Source organism: Centroberyx affinis, unplaced genomic scaffold (assembly GCF_046629955.1).
Source record: "Centroberyx affinis isolate AG114_WGS23_722 - 3 ecotype Tasmania unplaced genomic scaffold, CSIRO-AGI_Caff_v1 ptg006213l_1, whole genome shotgun sequence".
NCBI classification, from domain to species: Eukaryota; Metazoa; Chordata; class Actinopteri; order Beryciformes; family Berycidae; genus Centroberyx; species Centroberyx affinis.
Window position 1 is genome coordinate 303,541 of NW_027283152.1, and position 21,190 is coordinate 324,730.

General features: G+C 41.5%; 2 protein-coding genes across 3 annotated transcripts; both read left to right on the forward strand.

Annotated features, from left to right (window-relative positions):
- Window positions 1-994: 994 nt before the first annotated feature.
- LOC139638222 (nuclear receptor-binding protein-like) lies at window positions 995-15,813 on the forward strand. Of its 2 annotated transcripts, none has more exons than XM_071512283.1 (18): window positions 995-1,077; window positions 1,601-2,017; window positions 2,611-2,733; window positions 3,759-3,860; window positions 4,149-4,238; window positions 4,613-4,653; window positions 4,832-4,926; window positions 5,637-5,720; window positions 6,147-6,205; window positions 6,311-6,409; window positions 6,631-6,763; window positions 7,460-7,550; window positions 7,714-7,764; window positions 8,670-8,805; window positions 8,923-8,976; window positions 9,219-9,282; window positions 11,974-12,029; window positions 12,621-15,813. In XM_071512283.1, the coding sequence occupies exons 2-18, from the start codon at window positions 1,781-1,783 to the stop codon at window positions 12,678-12,680; spliced, it is 1,575 nt and encodes a 524-aa protein (XP_071368384.1). In that variant the 5' UTR covers window positions 995-1,077; window positions 1,601-1,780; the 3' UTR covers window positions 12,681-15,813. The 2 variants fall into 2 exon arrangements, with proteins under 2 accessions (XP_071368384.1, XP_071368385.1); XM_071512284.1 differs by having other exon boundaries at window positions 6,634-6,763.
- Window positions 15,814-16,374: 561 nt separating this feature from the next.
- krtcap3 (keratinocyte associated protein 3) lies at window positions 16,375-21,190 on the forward strand. Its single transcript, XM_071512290.1, has 6 exons — window positions 16,375-16,497; window positions 17,854-18,038; window positions 18,812-18,871; window positions 19,050-19,247; window positions 19,409-19,543; window positions 19,857-21,190. Exons 1-6 carry the CDS (start codon window positions 16,485-16,487, stop codon window positions 19,953-19,955), a joined length of 690 nt encoding a protein of 229 aa, XP_071368391.1. The 5' UTR covers window positions 16,375-16,484; the 3' UTR covers window positions 19,956-21,190.

The following is a 21,190-nucleotide window of genomic DNA, read 5'->3' on the forward strand; positions in this document are numbered from 1 at the left end:
TTTTTATTTCAGCCTATCGTGGATAACATCTTGCGCAGTATTTTGGCAACGTGAAACAGCTGTCCAGAAAGTACACAGGCGCTGCGAGAGGGTTCACCTCTCCGTACTTCCGTGTTCGCTTAGTCCCTTTAGGTAGATTAGACCGCTTCTTTTCTCGCTGGGGGTAATGAGAGTGCCTCACATTCGGTGCAATATCTTCCTTTTTTGATAAAGACTCATTTAATTTAGTTTAATGTCTTAGTAAGCCACGAATATGTTGAAAGATATAAACATGTCTTCAAATCAGCAAAACACAATTTTGTTTAGCAGGTGCTTCTGTTTCACACATGCGTAGTAAGGTGATGTTTGATGTCAATGACGAATATGCATTTAGATACGACTGTTGTTCTAATATTAGACTGTTGTACACAGGTGCGAGATGCTGTTCCGGTCCAGCGGACAAGGGTTTCCATTCCGACCATAGGCTGGAGTAGGATGTGAATTATCTTGACATCTTGACTGTGAAGCCTTTGAGCTGCCTCTCCCCACTGGGTGCGCTCGATTTTACCTACCGTACACTTGATGAGCGGGACGACTTGCCTGAATCGAACCAAAATCTAACCTTTATTTTCACTGTGGTACATTGTATTAAGCCAAAACGTCAAAACGTTTGTTCGCCAGTAAGGCCTTTGTTTTGAAAATGTTGACAGTGAATACCGTTATTAATTCTGGCTGGCTTGACACTGGCGGTCCAACATGGTACACTACAAACACCGGGGCTGTGCTGGAATATAAAACATACCCACCTAACGTTATATCTCGTTTACTGCAAGAGTCAAGACTACCTTATTTAGTATACATGAATAATTTTCTATTATTCCCGTGAAGGGTAGATTTATTAACATTAATATTTTTGATAAGCTGTATTATCTAACACCGGAGTCACTGCACTGCGTTTTGTGTGCGCAAACAAGTGCTCTCCAAGTGTTGTCCCGCCCCTCCCACTCCTGCTAAGAAAGAGTCTAGAAACACCAACATTTTTTTAATGACGAACTAGCATTATGGTTTGACTGCATCCCTTGTACAGCTTTTACTTATGTAAGTAACCCAAGGCCATTTCGGTGGTGGTAGTTATTTGTTCCACGGTAACATTTTGATTGAATGCCAGTTAACTTAATGTTATCTATTTGTTTATTTAGCTGTCGTTAGCCTGTTAGCCGGGAAAGTTAGCAAGGAGTAGGAGGCAGAACTTGAGTTAGCTAGCTAAACGGTAACAGTTAGCTAGCTAGAGCTGGCTGGTGGTTTAGTGTTAACGTTACTGGACTTTTGTTAATCTTTCTCTGCCTCTGGCCCCTAGCTCACCATAAGACATTCAAGCACACCGTAGTTACTTACTAGTTAATTAACTGAGAGAATAGTTCAGTTAGTTCCCTATTGTGAATTAGTTGACCTAGTCATGTCAGCACGGGTATTGTCAAATGTTGTGTGTGTGTGTGTGTGTGTGTGTGTGACTGTGACTGTGAGAGAGAATGGAATCGTGTAATTGTTTGGGAGGGGTGAGAGAGACAGAGCTCAGAGAGAGAATGAGCTAAACACTAGACATGCTGTCATTTGCCTGCAGTTCTTCAGGCTCTAAGCTGCTGAAAGCGAGGCCAGAGGAAAAGATGGGGGTGTGACCAACTGGAACAGAGAGGCACTCAGCGAGAGAGAGAGAGAGAGAGAGAGAGAGAGGCTCCCTATCACCTGTTGCAGCCCAAGAACAAGAGCAGAGAGGAGGAAAACCCAGCAGACAAGCTGTGTCATGATGTCGGAGGGAGAGGGGAAAGCAACTCCAGCTGCAGAGGGAAACAAGGCAGAGGCCACAGCAGCACATGTAACCGGTAACCAGCAGGGACCAGGCGGAGCGTCGGTGTCCCCGCCTGCGACCTCCATGCCCCCTCCTGCCACCACAGCCACGGAGGACGAGGACGAGAGCGAAGACGAATCAGACATTCTGGAGGAGAGTCCCTGTGGTCGCTGGCAGAAACGCAGAGAGGAGGTAAAGGAGGAGCAGGGCCAGAGAGAGGGGTGGTTGGATGGTAATGAGAGAAAAGGATGGACAGTCCAAACCTTCAAAGAGTTATAAGCCGTTATGTGATGGGTCACATCCACCTGCATCAATCAAAACCAAACTTAAGATTTCAACTGGCCCTAGAGCATGTATACCAAAGTGATGAAGGTCAATAGACCAGATTAACACATACAGTGTTGTGTCCTTAATTGCACTCTCTGTCAGTCAACTTGAAAATGCCTGAGCAGACATGGTTCCTTGCCTGTGCTCAACAGAGGTGTCAGGTTTTATGATGGTTGGACAAACTGTTGAGGAGTTATGCCAGTTTTGTGATATGCCACGCCATTTCTCAAATTCTTTAGTAGGACTTTATCCCATTTGTAATTTAGAGTCATAATGACAGGACTGTACCCAGACTGGTTGGTGCATTATTCAATAGAATTTAGTGTTGAAAAATGGGATGGTACCCAACAAAATAGTCTTTAATAGAGGATCACTTGATGTCTCCTATTTTCAGGTTGTACTGCACTGCGGGCATGTGTTGTCTCATAATCTATTTTTTCCATTCACTTCTTCTGTAGGTGAATCAGCGTAATGTCCCAGGGATAGATGCTGCCTACTTGGCCATGGACACAGAGGAGGGGGTGGAGGTGGTGTGGAATGAAGTCATGTTCTCAGAAAGGAAGAACTTCAAACTGCAGGAGGTAATGCTTACTGTTACACAGTTAGCATGGGGAAACTTGATAGTGTATGTGTGTATTGTCCATTCTAATACTTACAGGCAAGGATAGTTTAAAGGCAGACTGGTTTTGCTTTGCCAAAAAAAACAAAAAAACAGGTTTGGGTATGAGGTACTGCAGGTAATTTAATAGTGACTTGAGTAATTGTACAGTTCATAGCATATGGATTGGGACAGTGAGCTAAATATAATCTTTTCAGTGTTGACTCATTCAGTTATAAAGGTATCACATTAAAACGTGAAAGAGGCAAAAGAACAGACTTTTCATCACTGGTCTTTATTGGCCTCGATGTTAAACTATGTTGAAAATGACAAAAACACCTTGAATCCACATTTAAAAATGGCCTGGAAAATTATAGAGGGGCAGAAAGATAAGCTGTATATATAGTGTGCAGATATGGAGCTATAATGGTGAGAATGTAGCCGCTCAGGGTCTACAATGTGGAAAAAACTGTCAAGTATTGACACTGAAATCTGACTGTTGTAAAATCATGTTTCGAAAAAATCAGATTTCAAACTCTTGGGTGTTTAATTTTTCGCTTTGCTTCTGCAGTGGGTTTTTGATGTCACGTTTAAATGGGTTCGTTGTTTATATTACGTCTGACACTGGACCATTCGGCGCCTTTTTTTTTTTTTTTTTCTTTTTTAATTTGTGATGGGTGAGGGAGGGCCGGTCCTCTGCTATCTTAGCAAGCAGTTTATCAAAATTAACTAAATATCCTCCCATAAGTATTGGTTTCAATAGTTATATATAGTTTATATAATTTTGTGGACACATTATTTATCATTCATGCACATTAAAATCAATGAAAGCAAGTTTTAATTGCAGTCTTGTCATTACGTCATTAGCTAAAATGAATGGGATTGCAAACATAACTGTTCCAAGTTCTCACTCTACTATCTGATTAATTTTGGGCCTTGAATCCCCCTGTGCTCATTGGGGATTTGTACAATATTCAGTCAGTGAAATGTAAGTGTGTGTGTGTTTAGGAGAAAGTGAAGGCAGTGTTTGATAACCTGATCCAGTTGGAGCACCTGAACATTGTCAAGTTCCACAAGTATTGGGCCGACACCAAGGAGAACCGGGCGAGGGTGAGTCTCAGACTCGGCAAAACATTCACAGGTAGCCTTGAAGTTCACCAGTTCAAATCACTGGACCTGTTTTTGGAATAAACCTGTTTTGAAAATGGTAAAACCACTTAAACTTGTTCAAGATCATTTAAATACATTTCCAGCTAACCTGTCAGCTTCAAAAATAGTATCAGCACTTCCAAAATAAAATAAAACAAGCACTCCTCGTCTTTTCCCCCAATATTTGAATAATGTCTGTCCTCTGATTTGCTCCTCATTCTTGAATGGTTTATTTCACGTCTTCCTCAGGTGATTTTCATTACTGAGTACATGTCATCAGGAAGCTTGAAGCAGTTTCTGAAGAAGACAAAGAAGAACCACAAGACAATGAATGAAAAGGTAATAACTGCCAGTATATAGAGGCAACAATAAAGCTTTGTTTTTAAGGATAAGGGTATTTGAAACGTCTAGGCCCTAAATGACCCAGATATCTTGTGGGACGTCAATAGCCCCTTTATCACAACAGGGAAGAGTGGGGCTTTCCAGTGCCAGGACCAGTTCAAAAATATTTTGAACATGGGATTCAAAAGCAGTATTTAATTAGTGTAGCAAACAAATAAAAAGCCATTTGGGTATCGGTAAGAAAATGCAAAAAGTATTGCAAAAAATTTTGAATTTTATTTTGGACAAAGTTAGATCACGATGTAAGCCGTAGTTATCCCCGTTTTGGAAACTGGCCAGTAAGAGCTCTGATAAGGTGTGTGGTTCTACAGGCTTGGAAGAGATGGTGCACACAGATCCTCTCAGCCCTCAGGTTGGTTTCCATTTCTCTGACAATGCAATAAAATCAATACAGTCAGTCACTCACAGAAGAATTCACCAAACATTGAAAACAATCCTATTTTGACCCATTGTGGTGAAAAATGTCCAATCCCTCTCTTATATCGTTTGTATGCATGTGTGTGTGTTTGCTTGTTTTTTCTGTCCTGCAGTTACCTCCACTCATGTGACCCTCCCATCATCCACGGCAACCTGACCTGTGACACCATCTTTATCCAGCACAACGGGCTCATCAAGATCGGATCAGGTATGGAATTACACTGGGTTCCTCCCTGGATGTTATGTAGCGGACCTGGGGCAGCGTCGATGGACTCAAATGACACTCAATTATGGATTAACTGATAGGAAATTTCACATGATTCTACAGCAGATTCACAAGGGGAACCTCTGTTACATGTATTTTTTAACAGTACAGACTACTGATACCTACAGTTGCTGAAATGTATCGGCACGTAAAAAGGAACAATCGAATCCTTTACTTTTACTGAACAATATAGACTTGTCATTTGACAAAAAGTGGTTGCAATTTCCATTTTATCCATTATAGAAATATAACATCCTTCCATGCATGAAAAAGGCTGAAATCATATGATGTCATATTTGTTTGATGGTTTGGCATCATATTCTTTTTTTATTCACCACTTTCTTTAATATAGTTATTTTAGCCTGGTATCGTCCCACTTTCCATCCAGTAGCACTGATGGTGGATCCCTAGTTACATGGTTTGTGGTGAACCCTGCTGACAGATATAAACTGAGACAACAGGCTGTAGTACACACTGTAGTTTACAAAATGTACAGATAATATTGATCTCCCTGCTTCTTGTCCCTGCCTCCTGTCCCTCCCTGTCTTTCATACTCTCTTTCTTGTCTTTCTCACCTCACCTCTCTCTGTTCTCTACTCTCCCTCCCCTCTCTTCTCTCCTGTTGATTCTCTCCTTCTGTCTTTCCTCTGCAGTTGCTCCAGACACCATTAACAACCATGTGAAGACGTGTCGCGAGGAGCAGAAGAACCTGCACTTCTTTGCCCCAGAATATGGAGGTAGAGATTACAAAACAAACCTTGTATTTACTTTTGTTGTTCTTGGACTTGATGGTCTGCCATGTGAAGACACTGTCTGTTGACCTTTGGACTAAGCCAGACGATTGAAAATATATTGGTAAACATTGAAAATGCATTGGCATCTTTGGGGAAAATCAGCCTATTTTTTTCCTTTATCCCTAAGATTTCTTATACTGACATAACACAATAAAATGTGTGTTTTGTGTGCAGGCTAAACATGAAAAAGCCTCTAAGCCTAAATCATCTACTCATGACAATCACCATTTTCACTCTATTGCTTCTGGGAAGACAGCAGCCGTACTGACAGTGATGTTTCTGCAGCTTAAATTAAGAAATGACTAAGCTTTGATATATTATCTATATATCCCCTGTTTTTACCTTTTTATTCTCTCTCTCTGTGTTTAGCTGTTGCTGATGTCACCACAGCTGTAGACATCTACTCCTTTGGCATGTGTGCCTTAGAGGTGAGATGGAACCCATAAAACATGATGGAATGGCCTAAGCCACTTCCCAAAACAATCTCCTAACGTGTGTGTGTGTGTGTGTGTGTGTGTGCATATGTGTTATAGATGGCGGTCTTGGAGATCCAGGGGAATGGAGAGTCTTCCTATGTTTCTCAGGAGGCCATCAACAATGCCATACAGTCCCTGGAGGATCCACTGCAGAGGGTAAGGAGAGGAGGAGGGAGTGTGCTTTTGCAGGATCATGAGCATGTTGAAAGATTATCCCATAATTGCATAGGGTAAGCTTAGGTTTGTGTGTATACATGTGTGTTAAAGCCCCCAAGGTGACAGCTATTTTTCCTGTGCATGTGTGTGCATGCACAAAAATATGCCCACACCCAGATGTTTATCCAGAAGTGTGTGACCCAGGAGTTTGTGTTTTGTAGGAGTTTATCCAGAAGTGCCTGGAGTGTGATCCTAGTAGAAGGCCTACAGGCAGAGAACTGCTGTTTAACCAGGCTCTGTTTGAAGTACCGCTGCTAAAACTGCTGGCTGCGCATTGCATTGTCAGCCACCAACGTAAGTCTTAACACACACACCCGCACACACACACACACACACACACACACACACACACACACACACACACCACATCCGTCAAGCATTGGGTGGTTGTCTACTGCCATTGTCCAACAATATTTCACATCAATGAGTTGTTTTCGCCCACAGGATTGCTGGAGGCTAGGTGTCTTTTTGTTTTGGTGCACTGTTCTCCATCAAGCCACAGTCATGCATGAAAAGGGGGAGAAGCCGTTTGGGAGATCCTGGAACCAGTGTGCTTTGCACCGACGGTCATGCCATGCTCACAGTCACGCTTTGGCCATTCTAATGTTCAGCTGAACAGTAACTGAATCCCTCAATGCCTGCCTGTCTGATATATAGCAAACCATGTGCATATCACTTTCTGTAGGAGTGATCAGTTGTCACGAACAGAAAGGTTTACATAATAAACTGGCGACTGAGTGTATATTGTAATACAGTTTCACACACAAACACTTAATGCACTAGATCATCTGAGTGTAATACACACACACACAAAAACGTGCATGTACGAATTGCACTATTAGCGCGATGTGCTCTCTGGGTCACGAGTCTTTTCCACACTCTCTCACGCCATCATCTGCCAGGGAAAACTGAAGCAAGTGTCAGTGGGAAGTGTTTTATTCTAACGCCCTGTATCATCTAATCAATCCTCAATGTTTTGTGTTTGTCCAGACATGATTCCTGAGAATGCCTTGGAGGAGATTACCAAGAACATGGACCCCAACCTGGTCATCGCTGAGAGGAAAGAGGGTGTCCAGTTCAAGTAAGGGAGAGATGCCTTGACATTTTCCTTAATCTTGTTGCCCTTGTATCACCATAGGCTCATATCCATAGATAGTTGGTGTTTTGAATTAATTGGAAATGATATATTACCACAGTTCTAATTCTGTGGTCATTCTGTGGTTCTGTTTTCTTTTTTTCCTTAGGCTTTCACAGTTTCCTGCCTTGGAGCTGGATAAATTCCTGGAGGATGTGAGGTAAGAAACAAACACATCACCTGTACAACAAGGATCAGAGCAAACCCATTCATTATACTGTACCCTCAATTCACTGTTTAAGCATGCAGAAAGCACATTTGCCAGTCATGTGTGAGCTATCAACCAATCAAGTCACATACACAGAGTCTGTCTTCGTTTGTTCTGGTTTGCTCAGTCTATCGTTTACAATTCCCCAAAGTCCCAAAGATGCAATACACTAACCAACCACATGGGGGCAGCAGTAGACTATTTGTTTTGTCTGTCTCCTTCGCTCCATGTTCAGATCTGATATTTTGATACAATGCCCTCAGAAAGTCTTCAACCCACTTGACTTTTTCTGCCTTTTGTGGTGTTACAGACTGAATACAAAATGGATTAGGTTGGTCAACAAACTATAAAAAATACCCCATAATGACAAAGTGAAATTGTTTTGCAAATTTATTGAAAAATGAAATATAGAAATATCTCATTTAAATAAGTATTCAAACCTCTGTGTTAGTAGTTTGTAGAAGCACCCTTGGCAGTGATTACAGCTTCAGGTCTTGCTTATGTCTTACACTGGATTTTCTCCCATTCAAACTCAGATTTGTCCTGTAAACATAAACTTAAATCATCACCCCAGTGTAAGGTCTTTGGCTCTCTGAAGCAGTTTCTCCTCCAGAATTTACCTCTATTTGGCTCCAGTCAAGAGGGTTGAATACTTTCTGAAGGCATTGCATATTGCTCTGTGTGGAAGAGAGAAACATTGTTATTTAAAATGTTTGTGTTATATTGAAAGAGATTCAGTTGCAAAATACAATTTTCTCTCTCTCCCCCTCTTTTCTCATTTTCTCTTACTCCCACCCTCTAATGCCTCCCTCCCCTGCCTCTCCCTTTCCTTCTCCCTCCCTCTCTCTCTGGGTCAGGAATGGTATTTATCCACTGACGGCGTTTGGCCTGCCTTGTCCTCAGCAGCCTCAACAGGAGACTGTTAAGTCTCCCATTGTCACCCCCTCGGTCAAATCCCCCACCCCTGAACCCGCAGAGCTCGAGACACGAAGGGTGTGTGAAAGTGTGTTCTGGGACTGTACCAAAACCATTAGCTAACAAGACAGTTTCTGTAACCAACCTGTCATTCTGAGAACCATTTATATTCAGATTTCCATATATCTCCTGTAGGTTGTTCATATGCAGTGTAACATTGAGCCAGTTGAGGAGGGAGCAAAGTATCACGTAAGTCTCTTGAACATCTGGTCTTTATTGATAAAAATCTATACATATTTATTGGTTGGCCACGAATATTTCAACATGCCACCAATTCAGAATTATTTCATGGGCAACGTAAGGTCCAACAATGCGATATTATTCAAAGCCATTTGTTGTTGTTTTTTTTCCCAGGCATACATGAAAGTAAAATTATCTCAATTCTTTTGAATTTAATTTTGTCTGTTGTTGTCTCTCCCATCTCTTGACAGCTAACATTACTGCTGAAACTGGAGGACAAACTGAACAGACATTTAAGCTGTGACATGTTACCTAGTAAGACCAACTCTTCTATCACACACAGACACACATACTCAGACATGTGAAAAGTTTAATTTTTTTCTAATGAAGATTCTTGTTTAGAATTTTTGTCGTACTGGTCACATCCCTGTATAGTGTACACAAACAAACACATTTACAAGTATCTTCCTCCAATCCAGTCAGCAGGTTGCTAATCTTTCTTTAGGTGTGCTTTTCTTATTCTTGCTTTAAATGTCTGGGACCAAATTCATGTAAAAATGTGGCTAGAGAAGAGAGACAGACAGACATGTCTCGCCTGCCCCTGTGTTGAGGGGTATACATGCACCTTTACACATGTCTCAGGAAGATAGTAGAAGACAAATTTCAATGTATAGTGTGTAATATAGAGAGAGGCAATTGTAAAAAAAGATATTTTCAAATCCTTCTACATAAAATCTTCTGATCACTGCAATGAGCATCTATACCCAAAACCAGAATATCAAACATCACTCATCTGGCTTGCCATGCAGGCGCAAACAACTCCTAGTGATTAAAAGATTACCAAGTAGGATTTTTTCCTTTTAAATGTCCATCACTGCCCTCCAGTTTCCAATCAGTCAATATTACAATGGTTCCTGCAATCAGAGGATCATTTGATATCACTGAAGATGCGTGGTATCGGGATGAGATGAGAAAATAAGAGGATTTGAGGTCATTAAGGCAGGCGTGTGTGTGTGTGTGTGTGTGTGTGTGTGTGTGTCTTTGTATGTAAGTCCACTGTCCCCACACTTTGTTTTGTCCCCATACATGTATGTTAAAACAATAAGTGAGTTATATTTACAGAAAGCATCTCTGCATTAGTCTCCTGTCCTTACTCTCCTGTCTGTTTGACAACCTCTGATAAACCCATGTTCCAGTGGGAAAAAACACACGCCTTGTGTGTATGTGTGTGTGTGTGTTGTGCTTCTGTCTTTGTGAGAACCAGTTTGTGCTGAACTTTTTTTGTGAGGACTTTTTGCGAAGTGTTGTCATTTTGGCAGCTCCTCAGGCGTTAAGGTTAGTTGAGGTTTAGGATAAGCTTAGGGTTAGGGAATGAATGTAGTCAATGAAGGTCCTCACAAGTATACTAATACAAATGTGTGTGTGTTTATATGCCTGGGAGCACAGCCTAGTCCACTGTCCCCTCTCAGATTTTACCGCCCACATAGTTTTGTCCTTATGAATCTCCATATGTGCACACTGAAGCGTGTGTGAAAGTGAGAGTGAGATTCCAGAGAGAGCTTGGAGCTCAAATGGAGTCACAATATACGCAAGGCCATTTTAGGCTTCCCTAGAGAGACAGCCTGCATCGCTGATGTCTCATGAAAACCTTGTATCTCAACACTTTGGACATCTTTTTTTTCATTTGGACTGAATAGTAAAATTGTTTTTTAATGTGGAGAGTAGGTTTCATAACATTGGTGGGCGCCAAATCTGTTCAAAACACATTTTACTGTAAGATTTTGCTCCGTTTTGAATTCCTGAAATTTTGACTTTTTGGAGATACAAGATTTTCATCTGGCTGCAGTGTCACTGGCTAGACCCAAGGGAGGAGGAAGAGAAAAGGATATAGGATACACACAACTGTTGCAATGGTCAGGAGAATGTGGGGAGTATGATCCAACACACACACACATACACACAGGTATGAGAGGCATGTGCAGTGTTGCAGGCATGTGGAGAATGCGAGGCATGGCTGCAACTGACAGCTGACATTATCTGTGTCAGGAGCCAACCATCTCTTCACTGGCACACACACACACACACACACACCAGTCGTTTTTCACTTTCTCTCTCCCGATCTCTTTTGCTTTCTCTCCCTCACTATCTCTCTCGTTTTCTCTCTTTCTCTAACTCACTCACACCCTAATTCCACTGGTGCACATGCTGTAACTTCACAGACACACACACCCACACACACCAATCAATCTCACAGACACACCCTGTCCTCTCTGGCCTCTCTGTACACACTCCCTCTTGCTGCTATCAGAGAATATTCTTTGAAGGCTTCCTTATCAATATGCCAAAGTCCAAAGTAGCACTGTACTGGGTCACTAGCTAACTGGACCACTTCAATTTTACTCCTTTCCTCTCTCCTGGTCCTCCCACACCCAACACTGTGTTCCCATTAACTGAGTGTTGAGCTAGACTGTTGATTGGTCTTGCTTTTCCCTCTAAAGTAAGGAGTTAGGTTTGCAGGCCAAAGCACTAACGAGAGCATAAGCCTCTTTCTCAGCCCCAGTGCCAATCCCCTAGCCCCAGCCCTCTTTCCCAGCCCTGGCCAGGTGGTTGTGGGCTGCTGGTAGTTTTTGTTTTCAGAATATCAAGGTCTTTGGACACTCCTCCCGATAACAATTTATTCCTTTTATTTTGTCTTGTCCCAGTCACATTCCTGGTTCGGTTATATATTGACAGCTAGTTGATTAAAAATCAATAGACCATGAAAACGCTTCCACTGCCTGCTGGCACGGGCAAAGATTACCTTGATTTGGGGGTGTAACCAAACATAATGTGTGCAATAATTATGATCCATTTTTCAAAGTCTAGCTCAGGACCCAAAAGTGTGTGTGTGTGTGTGTCACCATGTTTGCGCAGGGGAGGTAGTGAGTGACTGCTACAGAACTGATGTGCAGGTGTTGCTACATGTCTGTGTGTTACTCTCACTAACTGGGCCGGTGTGTGTTTCAGATGAGAATGTTCAGGAGCTGGCTGGAGAGTTGGTCCAACTGGGTTTAATCAGTGAGGTGAGTGTCTGTGTGTTTAAGAGAGGCTATCACATTCATCATCTATGTGTGTGTGTTTGTGTGTGCACATGTGTGGGCATGCACAGGCCAATGTGTATGTGGGTAATAGGTGAGATTGAGGGTGCTATTTTTATCTTGAAGTGTTTGAAACTACAGGTGATGTTGAAGAGGTGAGGTGACCCCTGTTACACTCTTATCTGCCCACACATACATTTAGTCATCAACAATTACATACCACCACCACACAAACACTCACTCACACTCACACTCTCTCACACACACACACACACACACACACCTACCCACGCTGATACCATATGGTCATTCCATCTCTCTGTGGGCTCGGGTGTTATATAAATTCTCCCACATTTTCTTCCTGTTAATGGATTTCCTAGATATACAAAACACTTTTCTGTCTTTTCCATCATACTGACTTGTGTGTGTGTGTGTCTGTGTGTGTGTGTGTGTGTGTGTATGTGTGTGTGAACCATATTGTTGATCAAAAAGTGCACAATCTAACTGGCAAGTCTTGTTCAGTGTATGTTTTTATTCTGTCCTGGATTGTTGCAAATATTTGTGTTTTCTCCATAGGTGGACCAGAGCAGAATAGCCTCTGTGGTAGAAGAGGCTTTCACCCAAGTTCCTCAGTAGCAACGGTTCCCTCCGCCCTGTTACTCTCTCTCTCAACCCTGTTACATTTTCTTCATAATTACTCAACGCACTCACTGTATTTAGTATTTTTCCCAGCTTTTCTTGGAATCAAAGTTTAAAAGCACACAATACCCTTCATGAGCAAACATAAGGCCATTTTTTAGATGAATTCACGCTCACTCAGAAGCCATAGCAGTGAATATATATACAGAACGTGTTGCATGATATATTTTAATTGTGTTCATGAGAAAGTCAGCTGGTAAATTGTCCTCATTGGAAGGTAAACCTCATTAATGCTGAGTTGTCATACTGTATCACACCAATATTGACTGGCTTACTGGCAGGTTTACGCTAAAACCCACCACCTCTCAAGCACCTGGTTGTATTATATTATGGGCTGGTCCTAGTTGCATTGTAGGTTTCCTGGCCTAGTGCTGGTGGGTCCTCGCATGACAAGAAAGTTAGTATATTTGAATGAGTTGGGGTCCCAGAGTGAGAGAATATATTTGTAAATGTGTCTTGTGGTGAGACGCTGAAAAAAAATGAGAGAGTGATTCAGGCCTTCACTGGAGCTACTCCAGATACTCCCTCCCACCTCTCCACATCTGTACCAGTTTTTCCTGGTCTGATCTGCACCTGTTGACCACCACCAAAACACTCTATAACTCTCTCTCCTACAGATGGGAGGGATAACTCTCCCTCCACAGAAGAATGTACAGCATGCCATCCCATACTGGTTCCCCATTTCACTTGGTTCCTCCTCTCATTTGGTTCTCTTTTTTTCTGCTTCATGCAACAGAAACTTCCTAGCCCTAACTTTGACTTTTGTGATATGTTCGGCTAACATATCACCTATGAAATCGAATATTTGGCATAATTTGAGTTACAAAACTGGAAAGTAAAGGTGTGACCTTCAAATTCCACTCTGTAGGAATTTTACAGTAAATATCCAGGATTGATATGCTCCAAAATGCTGGATTTGGACTAAAATCTATGTGCATCATAGCAGTCGTATTTAGGGCTAGCATCTTGCCAATTTTCTCTGGAGAAGAAGATAACTTAGTTACTGTGAGATACAAGTCAGTGTTACTCGATTTCAGTTTATACGTGTTTGTTTTTATATTTTGCTTTTTAAGTTCCTCTACCATATGCCTTCTTGTGGATTTACACATACGCACATGCCTTAAGGTTCTCTATCTCAGTTTATTTTATTCATTGTTTAACTATTTGCTGCTCATTGGGTTCACACATGCTACTCTGCCTTTAAAGTTCCATTATCATCTGGTCACCATGTTAGACTGCGTGTGTGCTGAACTCGTGTATGCTGAACTCGGCTGCCATATACTGTGGAAAGAACACAGCCTTTTCCTCATTTACATCTGTATGGGAGGGTCAGATGGTTTATTTATGTTATAAATGTATGATGTATATTTTTTTTCTTTTTTAACTAAGTGTTTACTGTGGTGTCGCGTAGAGGCCACATTGTCGAGAGTCTGAGCCAATACAATACTGTAGTGTTTCTGTTGCTGTTTTTGTCAGGTTGATAATAGACCATGTGCTCAAAATGGGACCTACTGGTTTGACGTCATTGTCCCTCCCAGAGTGCATAGTGCATCCAAACATCAACTCAAAGCTTTTATATGGAGTTTATAAACTGTACTCTGTGCTGTTCAACAAGGATTAGACTGTGTATGAGCTTAGATGTTAGAGGAAAAGGCAGTGGGTGAGAGCAGAAAATGAAAAAAATTCAACAGTAAATTCTGACAGGTGGGAGAGCTGGATGGTCAAACCACAAGGACGCCATCATTTTACATCTGGTCCGTTAATACATCTTAGGGCTGGAGTCAAAGGTCATTCGATACAGAGGGTTTGGCCATCCATGTTTACATCCTGGAAGCCATGTTGATGCTTGTATTAAGGTGAGGGAGTTGCCAGTGGCTGATTTGTGACCTTTTGGCTCAGCACCCTCCTAGATTGTGTTCAAAAGCTCATACAATACAACACCATTATAGGGCAGTAGGAATGCACAGAAAATACCACATTATTCTCAACACATAAAGAAACAAAAAAAATATCCAGTCAAGTATAGTTTTATTCTGTACTTGTTTAATTGTCCTGGCATTTTATTGACAGTATACTTAAAAAAAAGTCGAAGTTAGTAGATTCAAAATGCCAGCTAAATAGGAGACTGTGAGCTTTCAGACAGAGCTGTCATCTGATGCTGGTTGCTGGGTTGCTTAGCAACAGCCATAGTGGTACATTGTGAAGCTAACTTGGCTGCAGCTGAAAACCGAAATTGCCAAACTCAATGATTGTTTCAAATTAATATACCTGTCACTTTCGCAAGGAAGAACTCATAAATTATTGTAACATTGTCTCTATACTGTCGTGTCATACTGTCAGTTGGTTGGCCACTCTTGCAGATTGGGGCCAAAATAAAGTTCAGTATGGTTTCAAATATGTTAACTATTTCAGGTGTGCTTGATTTACAATGCCAGACGTTGTGTCAGCAGCGTCACTTATGAGATCCGGTAAATCCAGCGCCCCTCGTTTATATATTTCTGCAGTATTTTAAGTGTATTCAGCTACTGTTGTGCTCCAGTCTGCATTCTTGCTATACTGTAGTCCATCCAATTGAATTATTTACTTTTTCTTCTGTTTCAGCGTTTCCCTTTGTGAACAGCTAAGATTGTATAATCCAAAGAGATGTTGTTCTGAGGCTAGTTGGGAGAATGTAAATGTCTGTTTCCTGTATTGATAGTGTTAAAACCAACCAATGTGACCATCAGAGAAGCCTTATACTGACTCTCTCGCTCTCTCTCTCTCTCTCTCTCTCTCTCTCTCTCTCTCTCTCTCTTTCCCCTTCACTATGATGTTCAGACTGTGTTTTTATCAATCTGTATCTTTTCCACCCAGATTGGTGGTGTTGAAACAATGGTTATTAAATAATCGTTTGGGGTGGGCAGCTTCAGCCCTTTACTCAAGGATGTGAGCTTTTGGTAATGTTTGGTTCTTCATGTACTTCATGTGATATGAATGGCACTTTGTGTGTGCGTGTGCGCGTGTTGAGACATGTATCCTGACAAGAATCTGCAATGTATGACTTTGGGTATTCTTTCAAATAAATATGTTAAACAACAACTATATGCCTCAATTTCTTCTTCTTTTTGTCTAAATAAATATACGTAGGCCTAAGAGAAGGACTCTACGCTCTGAATACTGCAATTGCATTTCCTGCAGATTTGTTATTTATTCATTTATCTATTTATTTATCAGAATCAGAATCAGCTGTATTGGCCAAGTATGTACACATACAAGGAATTTGACTCCGGTTTTTCCATTGCTCACAATGTACTTACACAGAATAAATATACAGCTGAAAACAAGGACAACAAAATGGACAGAGGTAAACTTAAGCATCTAACTACTATGTACAAATATGCATATATATATATATATATAAAAAAAAAACTAATAGAAATGTATGTATTTATTTTCAAATGTATAGGCGATTCTAGTAAAAGCACATCCAGGTTTGGTGATCGATACAGAACAGTTGCTATAATACTCCAGAAAAGATCCTTACATTAAACCTCTCAGCGACCAACAAGCCCACAGGTAACTGACAGGTGAGTGCAGTGACGTCACGGCGACTACAGGAAGTGGAGCGCGAGAGGGACGTCTGGGCGCTTTGTAGTTGGTCATCTGTAATTCAACAGTCGCTCCAAAAAGAATCGGCATTAAAGATCATTGATTTGTCAATATCTTTTACTCAAAGGAAAAACAATCGAAACCGCCAGAGAAATGTGCACTTTTGGTGAGTGATTTTCCGATTGCATGCTCATATTGTAGTGGGAAGTAGCGTTATGTGTGTTTCCCTCTGTGCTGGACGGCGTGATTACTGACCGCAGGCCCACAGGTAGGAAGATTCAGGTGGTTTCTTTTAGAGGCTGCACGCACAAACAGAAACCAGAGAAGAAGATTAGTGACCATGGGGCGAACAGCGTCATACTTAGTCCATGCTAAAAGAAAGACTCTATCGACCACTAAGACAAGTATTGTAAGTGGATCAAACGACCTCCCTGCCTCCTCCCACCTCTCACTGACTCTCACACACACAAATGAAAACAGTTAATTACGTCACTGTGTGCAAATAGTGTTTTACTTGTCCCTCCCTTCTCGGTAAACACTGGGCTGCAAAGTAGGTAGTGATAGAAGACCTCTGTTCCTCAAATGTGTCAGAAAAACAGCAGTGACAATGTAAATCCAGAAATGTTGGTAGCCTAATCCATTTCTTTCCCATAGCTACTTCCAATTTGTACAGTATTGTATTATTGTACAGACAGAAATTATGTTTTTGTAACCCCACAATTGTTTGTTGATTTGATTGTTGCATTATTTTATTATTTCTAGTATTTTTATTGCTTAATTTCATATTCAAGTTGTGTGCTTATGGGCTATTCGATTTCCTATTCCCGCTGATGCAATGACCTAATTTCAAAAAGGGTATCAATAAGGTTTCAGCTTATCATCTTATTTTATTTTACACATTCAGAATCACAATCAAGTATATCTTTGCCACATACAATAAATCTGTTGTGATGGTTGGTGGAAAAGATGTATAAATATAACAAAAAATATTCACTAAATCAAATAGTGAAGTAGAAAAGGCCTGATCAGCTGACATGGATTTGCTAGACTGTAACAGCCCACCAACCCACCCATACACACACACACACACACACACACACACACTTATAAATGTAATGAAAATACTGTTGTGCACGCAAGGAAAAAGGCTCTGGCTACTTCCACGCTGTGAGACTTTTTTTTTTTTAACTTCAAATAACTTAGTTAAATTGATGTTCTGATGTTCTCTCTTAACTAAAAGTTATGATATAATATTAAGCCAACACATCATTTAGAATTGTTTGCTGGATGTGTCTCATTATCTAAAAATTAAGTTACCTCCAACTAATCAGATTCAGGTTTTCACTCAGCAAGTGCTATAGGTGGGTGTGTTTGTCCTATATCATTTTGTTCACAACTGATTTTTGATCAGTTAAAATTAGGCTTATTCTCCTCTGAGACATGCTTGTGATAAACCGCTATATAAATAAACAAACTTGAACTTGGATGTATATTGGATATCTCTTGTGTTGCTGTCTTCCAGATATGGACAAAGGGCCAAGGAGGCTGATGAAAAAGGGGCTAACTCTCATTCTGGTCGGCCATATTAACTTCATCCTGGGAGCAATCGTCCATGGCAACGTCCTCCGCCACATTTCCAAACCCAGCCACCACATCACCACAGAATACACTGCAGCCAATATCATCTCCGTCACCTCTGGCCTGCTGGTGAGTCAGCGGATAGGGAGACAATCATCCATGCATCTCCAAGTCAAAGCATGCTCCATATGCATTGAGCTTTAAGAAGAAGAGTAGCAATCAAGGCACACTGATCAGAACATTTGACCACATGAAACATATGACTTGTGAGGGAAAACTGATATACATGTCACAGGTTACTATGAAAGTACAGTTCACAAATGAATACTTTTCTATGTTCTGTGCATCAGAGAAACAAGTGTGTACTCACCTCCATTTCGAATGTGATTTGCTCTGTTAGCTTGCCGATACTGTCGTGTCTTTTTCTCCACAATCAAGACTGAACTTGCTTATTAGAACGGAGCCAGTTGTGTTGTTTTGCAAACCAGTCCCTTGTTGCTCCAGGCTCCATTACTTTGAAATGTCAAATGGTCTGTCAGTTGTTGATGATGAGATAGCATTACTGTCAGATTTCTGTGGAATTTTTCTTGATATCCAAGGAACTCCATTTTATATCACATAGTAGAACACACAGAGCAGACAATTTAAAATATATATTTGGTTTAGATTGCTTGCTATTGGTGGCCGCTCACTTACAGACCTCAGTTAAAGGATCTCTGCCTATTTCTCTCTCGAGGTCTAAAAAGTTTTTCACCCGGGTCTCAGAAGAGAAATTCAGTCTCAGATCCTGGAGCCCATGGTCATTAAGACACATCAGTACTCCTGGCCCATAATTAAATAAGTCATAGTCCGTAGTAAAGAAACTCTACTCAAAGAATTGATTTGTCATTTGAATCTTGCAGAGTATTACCACTGGGATTATTGCCATCGTGGTGTCAAGGAATCTCCCTGTGGTGAAACTGGTAAGAAATAGTTTTCTGTGAAACACAGTGAATAGGAAGTTTGGTCTGACTGTAACTATTGATCTGATCCCTTCACTCTGCACGGTCTCATGTAAAGAGTGAATATACCACCAGAGTGTTCCCCCAGAAGCCTGATGTCTCTCTCTCTGTATCTGATGTTCTCTCTTTGTCTCTGCAGCAAATAGGCCTTCTGATTGTTTCATTCCTGAACGCTCTGCTGTCGGCGGCCTGCTGCGTTGGGGTTCTCTTGGCTATTAGCCTCACCGTTGCCCTTGATGGGCGGGTCTTGATGCAGGGGTGCAATGACACAGAGGTGCCAATCAACGCTCGCTCACCCATCAGCGCCCAGTGCCCCTTTGACACAACACGGATCTATGTGAGTCCAGCTTCTCTCTTAGCCTGCTCTATCGTTAAAGTAGGTGTGGATGTATTCTAGCAGTTGTTCAAGTCATTTAAGCTCTCTCTCTTTCTCACTCTTTCCCTCCTTCTCTTCTCTTTTCTCTTCTCCCTCTCCCTCCTTTGCCTCCTGTCTCTCAGGACACCACCCTGGCACTGTGGATCCCAAGTGCTGTGTTTGCGGCGATGGAGGCCGGTCTGTCTATCTGGTGCTTCATAGTCGGCTTGACTCTCAGAGGACTGGCACCCTGCGGCAACAGCTACATCAAAGAACAGGTGTGTGTGGCTGGGTGGGAAGGCTTGGGGTGGGGGGGCTATGTGTGGGGTGTGTTTGTGTGTCTCTGTCTGAATCACTGTCTGACTCAAAAACACACACATACTTACTTGGTCTCAGTCACACACACACTTTAGGGTACATCACACACACACACACACGCACACACTCACACCACACACATTTACTCTCACTCATTCTCTGTCATGTCTCTCGTATGTCTAGAGTTTGTCTGTCTCTCGTATACACACTTTCTCACACAAATACAGTACATACTCTTTTCTCCATCTCTCATCCCTCTGTTCTCTCTTCCAGTTGGAGGAAGGGGGTCTGACCAATAGGAACACAGCCGGCGCTGAGTTCTCCACCCAAGGCCAAAGCCTGATTGGACAGCGCTTCAGCCCTGAAGCCTGACTGGACGAAACGCAGGAAGGACACCGCCCCACATAGACTACCATATCTAAATCCCAATACACGTTTCAGTTGCACCAGTGTTCGGACTAATAGATTCTGCCTCAGGGCCAGTTGGGTGAGTGTGAGTACTGTAGTACCCTGATACAGTAATGGGGTCAGTTTTAAGGAAGGTGTTTTAGTCACAATGAATCAAACAGTGGCAGCTCATGCTAGTTGGTATCATTTAGCTCCATCCCCTGATGAGCAGCCTGGATACCAAACAGCTCTGTTTGCTTTAATTTCTAAACCAACCTGTTTGTTTTAAATTCCATGCTGTGAGCAGAATACATTTGGGCTAAATTTATATAGCACATTCCTCCCCAGTACCTTGCTGCCAGGGAGCTGCAGCTTCCTGGGCTACTAATGCAACCCATCAATGCTAAATTAATTCACAGTCACACAGTAATACATTCATACAGGCTGCAAGAGGTGCGTTCCCAAGTGCAACTGAAGCACGAAGCAGCCTGTTGTGCAGATATTGGGATTTAGTGTGTGCGTGTGTAAGTATGTGAAAATGGTATTTGGCTCATAATGATACCAAAGAGTTTAGTAGAAAAGAATAGACAGTCTTCTCAGTCACATCACCATACATCACCAGTCAAGTTTGGGTTCAGAAGTACAGAATGCTTCATGCAAAGCATGTCGTTCAATATGAAGTAACTTTAGTTTATGAAGTAAGTTGAGTTCATTTTATGTCTTAAGATATTTTAGATGTAGCTTATATGTGCTCTTATTTCAGCCAAATATATTTTGTTTTTAGCATTTTATTGTTTGTCTACCTGCCTACTGCTACAGGCATGTAAGCCTCCCTGTGGCATCTGAGGTGTGTTCAACAGACCACACACAACAATGTTCGCTTACATAAACAAACATGACTGTAAGCAAACGATAACCCACAAATAATCATATTTTATGTTAGCCATTCCTTGGCAAACTGGTAATGTGGAGGTCATGTGCAGTAAATATCACGTGATGCTTTAGCTACAAAATGCTGTGATTTTTAATACTATGTAGATATTTGGCTTCATGTAAAATTGGACACACTACCTAAGATGCACTTATTTAAAACAGTTCATGTCATTTGATCATTACAAGGACAACTGCAGATTGTTGAACACCTCAGATACACCATCTGTATGCTTACTACACACTGGCTGAGTCTCACACTCCAACACCTTTTTAAAAGGAAACTATGA

Coding starts and splice junctions, on each gene's coding strand:
- LOC139638222 (XM_071512283.1), top strand. CDS start 1,781: ATGATGTCGGAGGGAGAGGGGAAAGCAACTCCAGCTGCAGAGGGAAAC. Junction 6,410..6,630: donor TGGAGGATCCACTGCAGAGG/GTAAGGAGAGGA, acceptor TGTGTTTTGTAG/GAGTTTATCCAGAAGTGCCT. Junction 8,806..8,922: donor CAGAGCTCGAGACACGAAGG/GTGTGTGAAAGT, acceptor TATCTCCTGTAG/GTTGTTCATATGCAGTGTAA.
- krtcap3 (XM_071512290.1), top strand. Junction 19,248..19,408: donor TTGACACAACACGGATCTAT/GTGAGTCCAGCT, acceptor CCTGTCTCTCAG/GACACCACCCTGGCACTGTG. Junction 19,544..19,856: donor ACAGCTACATCAAAGAACAG/GTGTGTGTGGCT, acceptor TCTCTCTTCCAG/TTGGAGGAAGGGGGTCTGAC.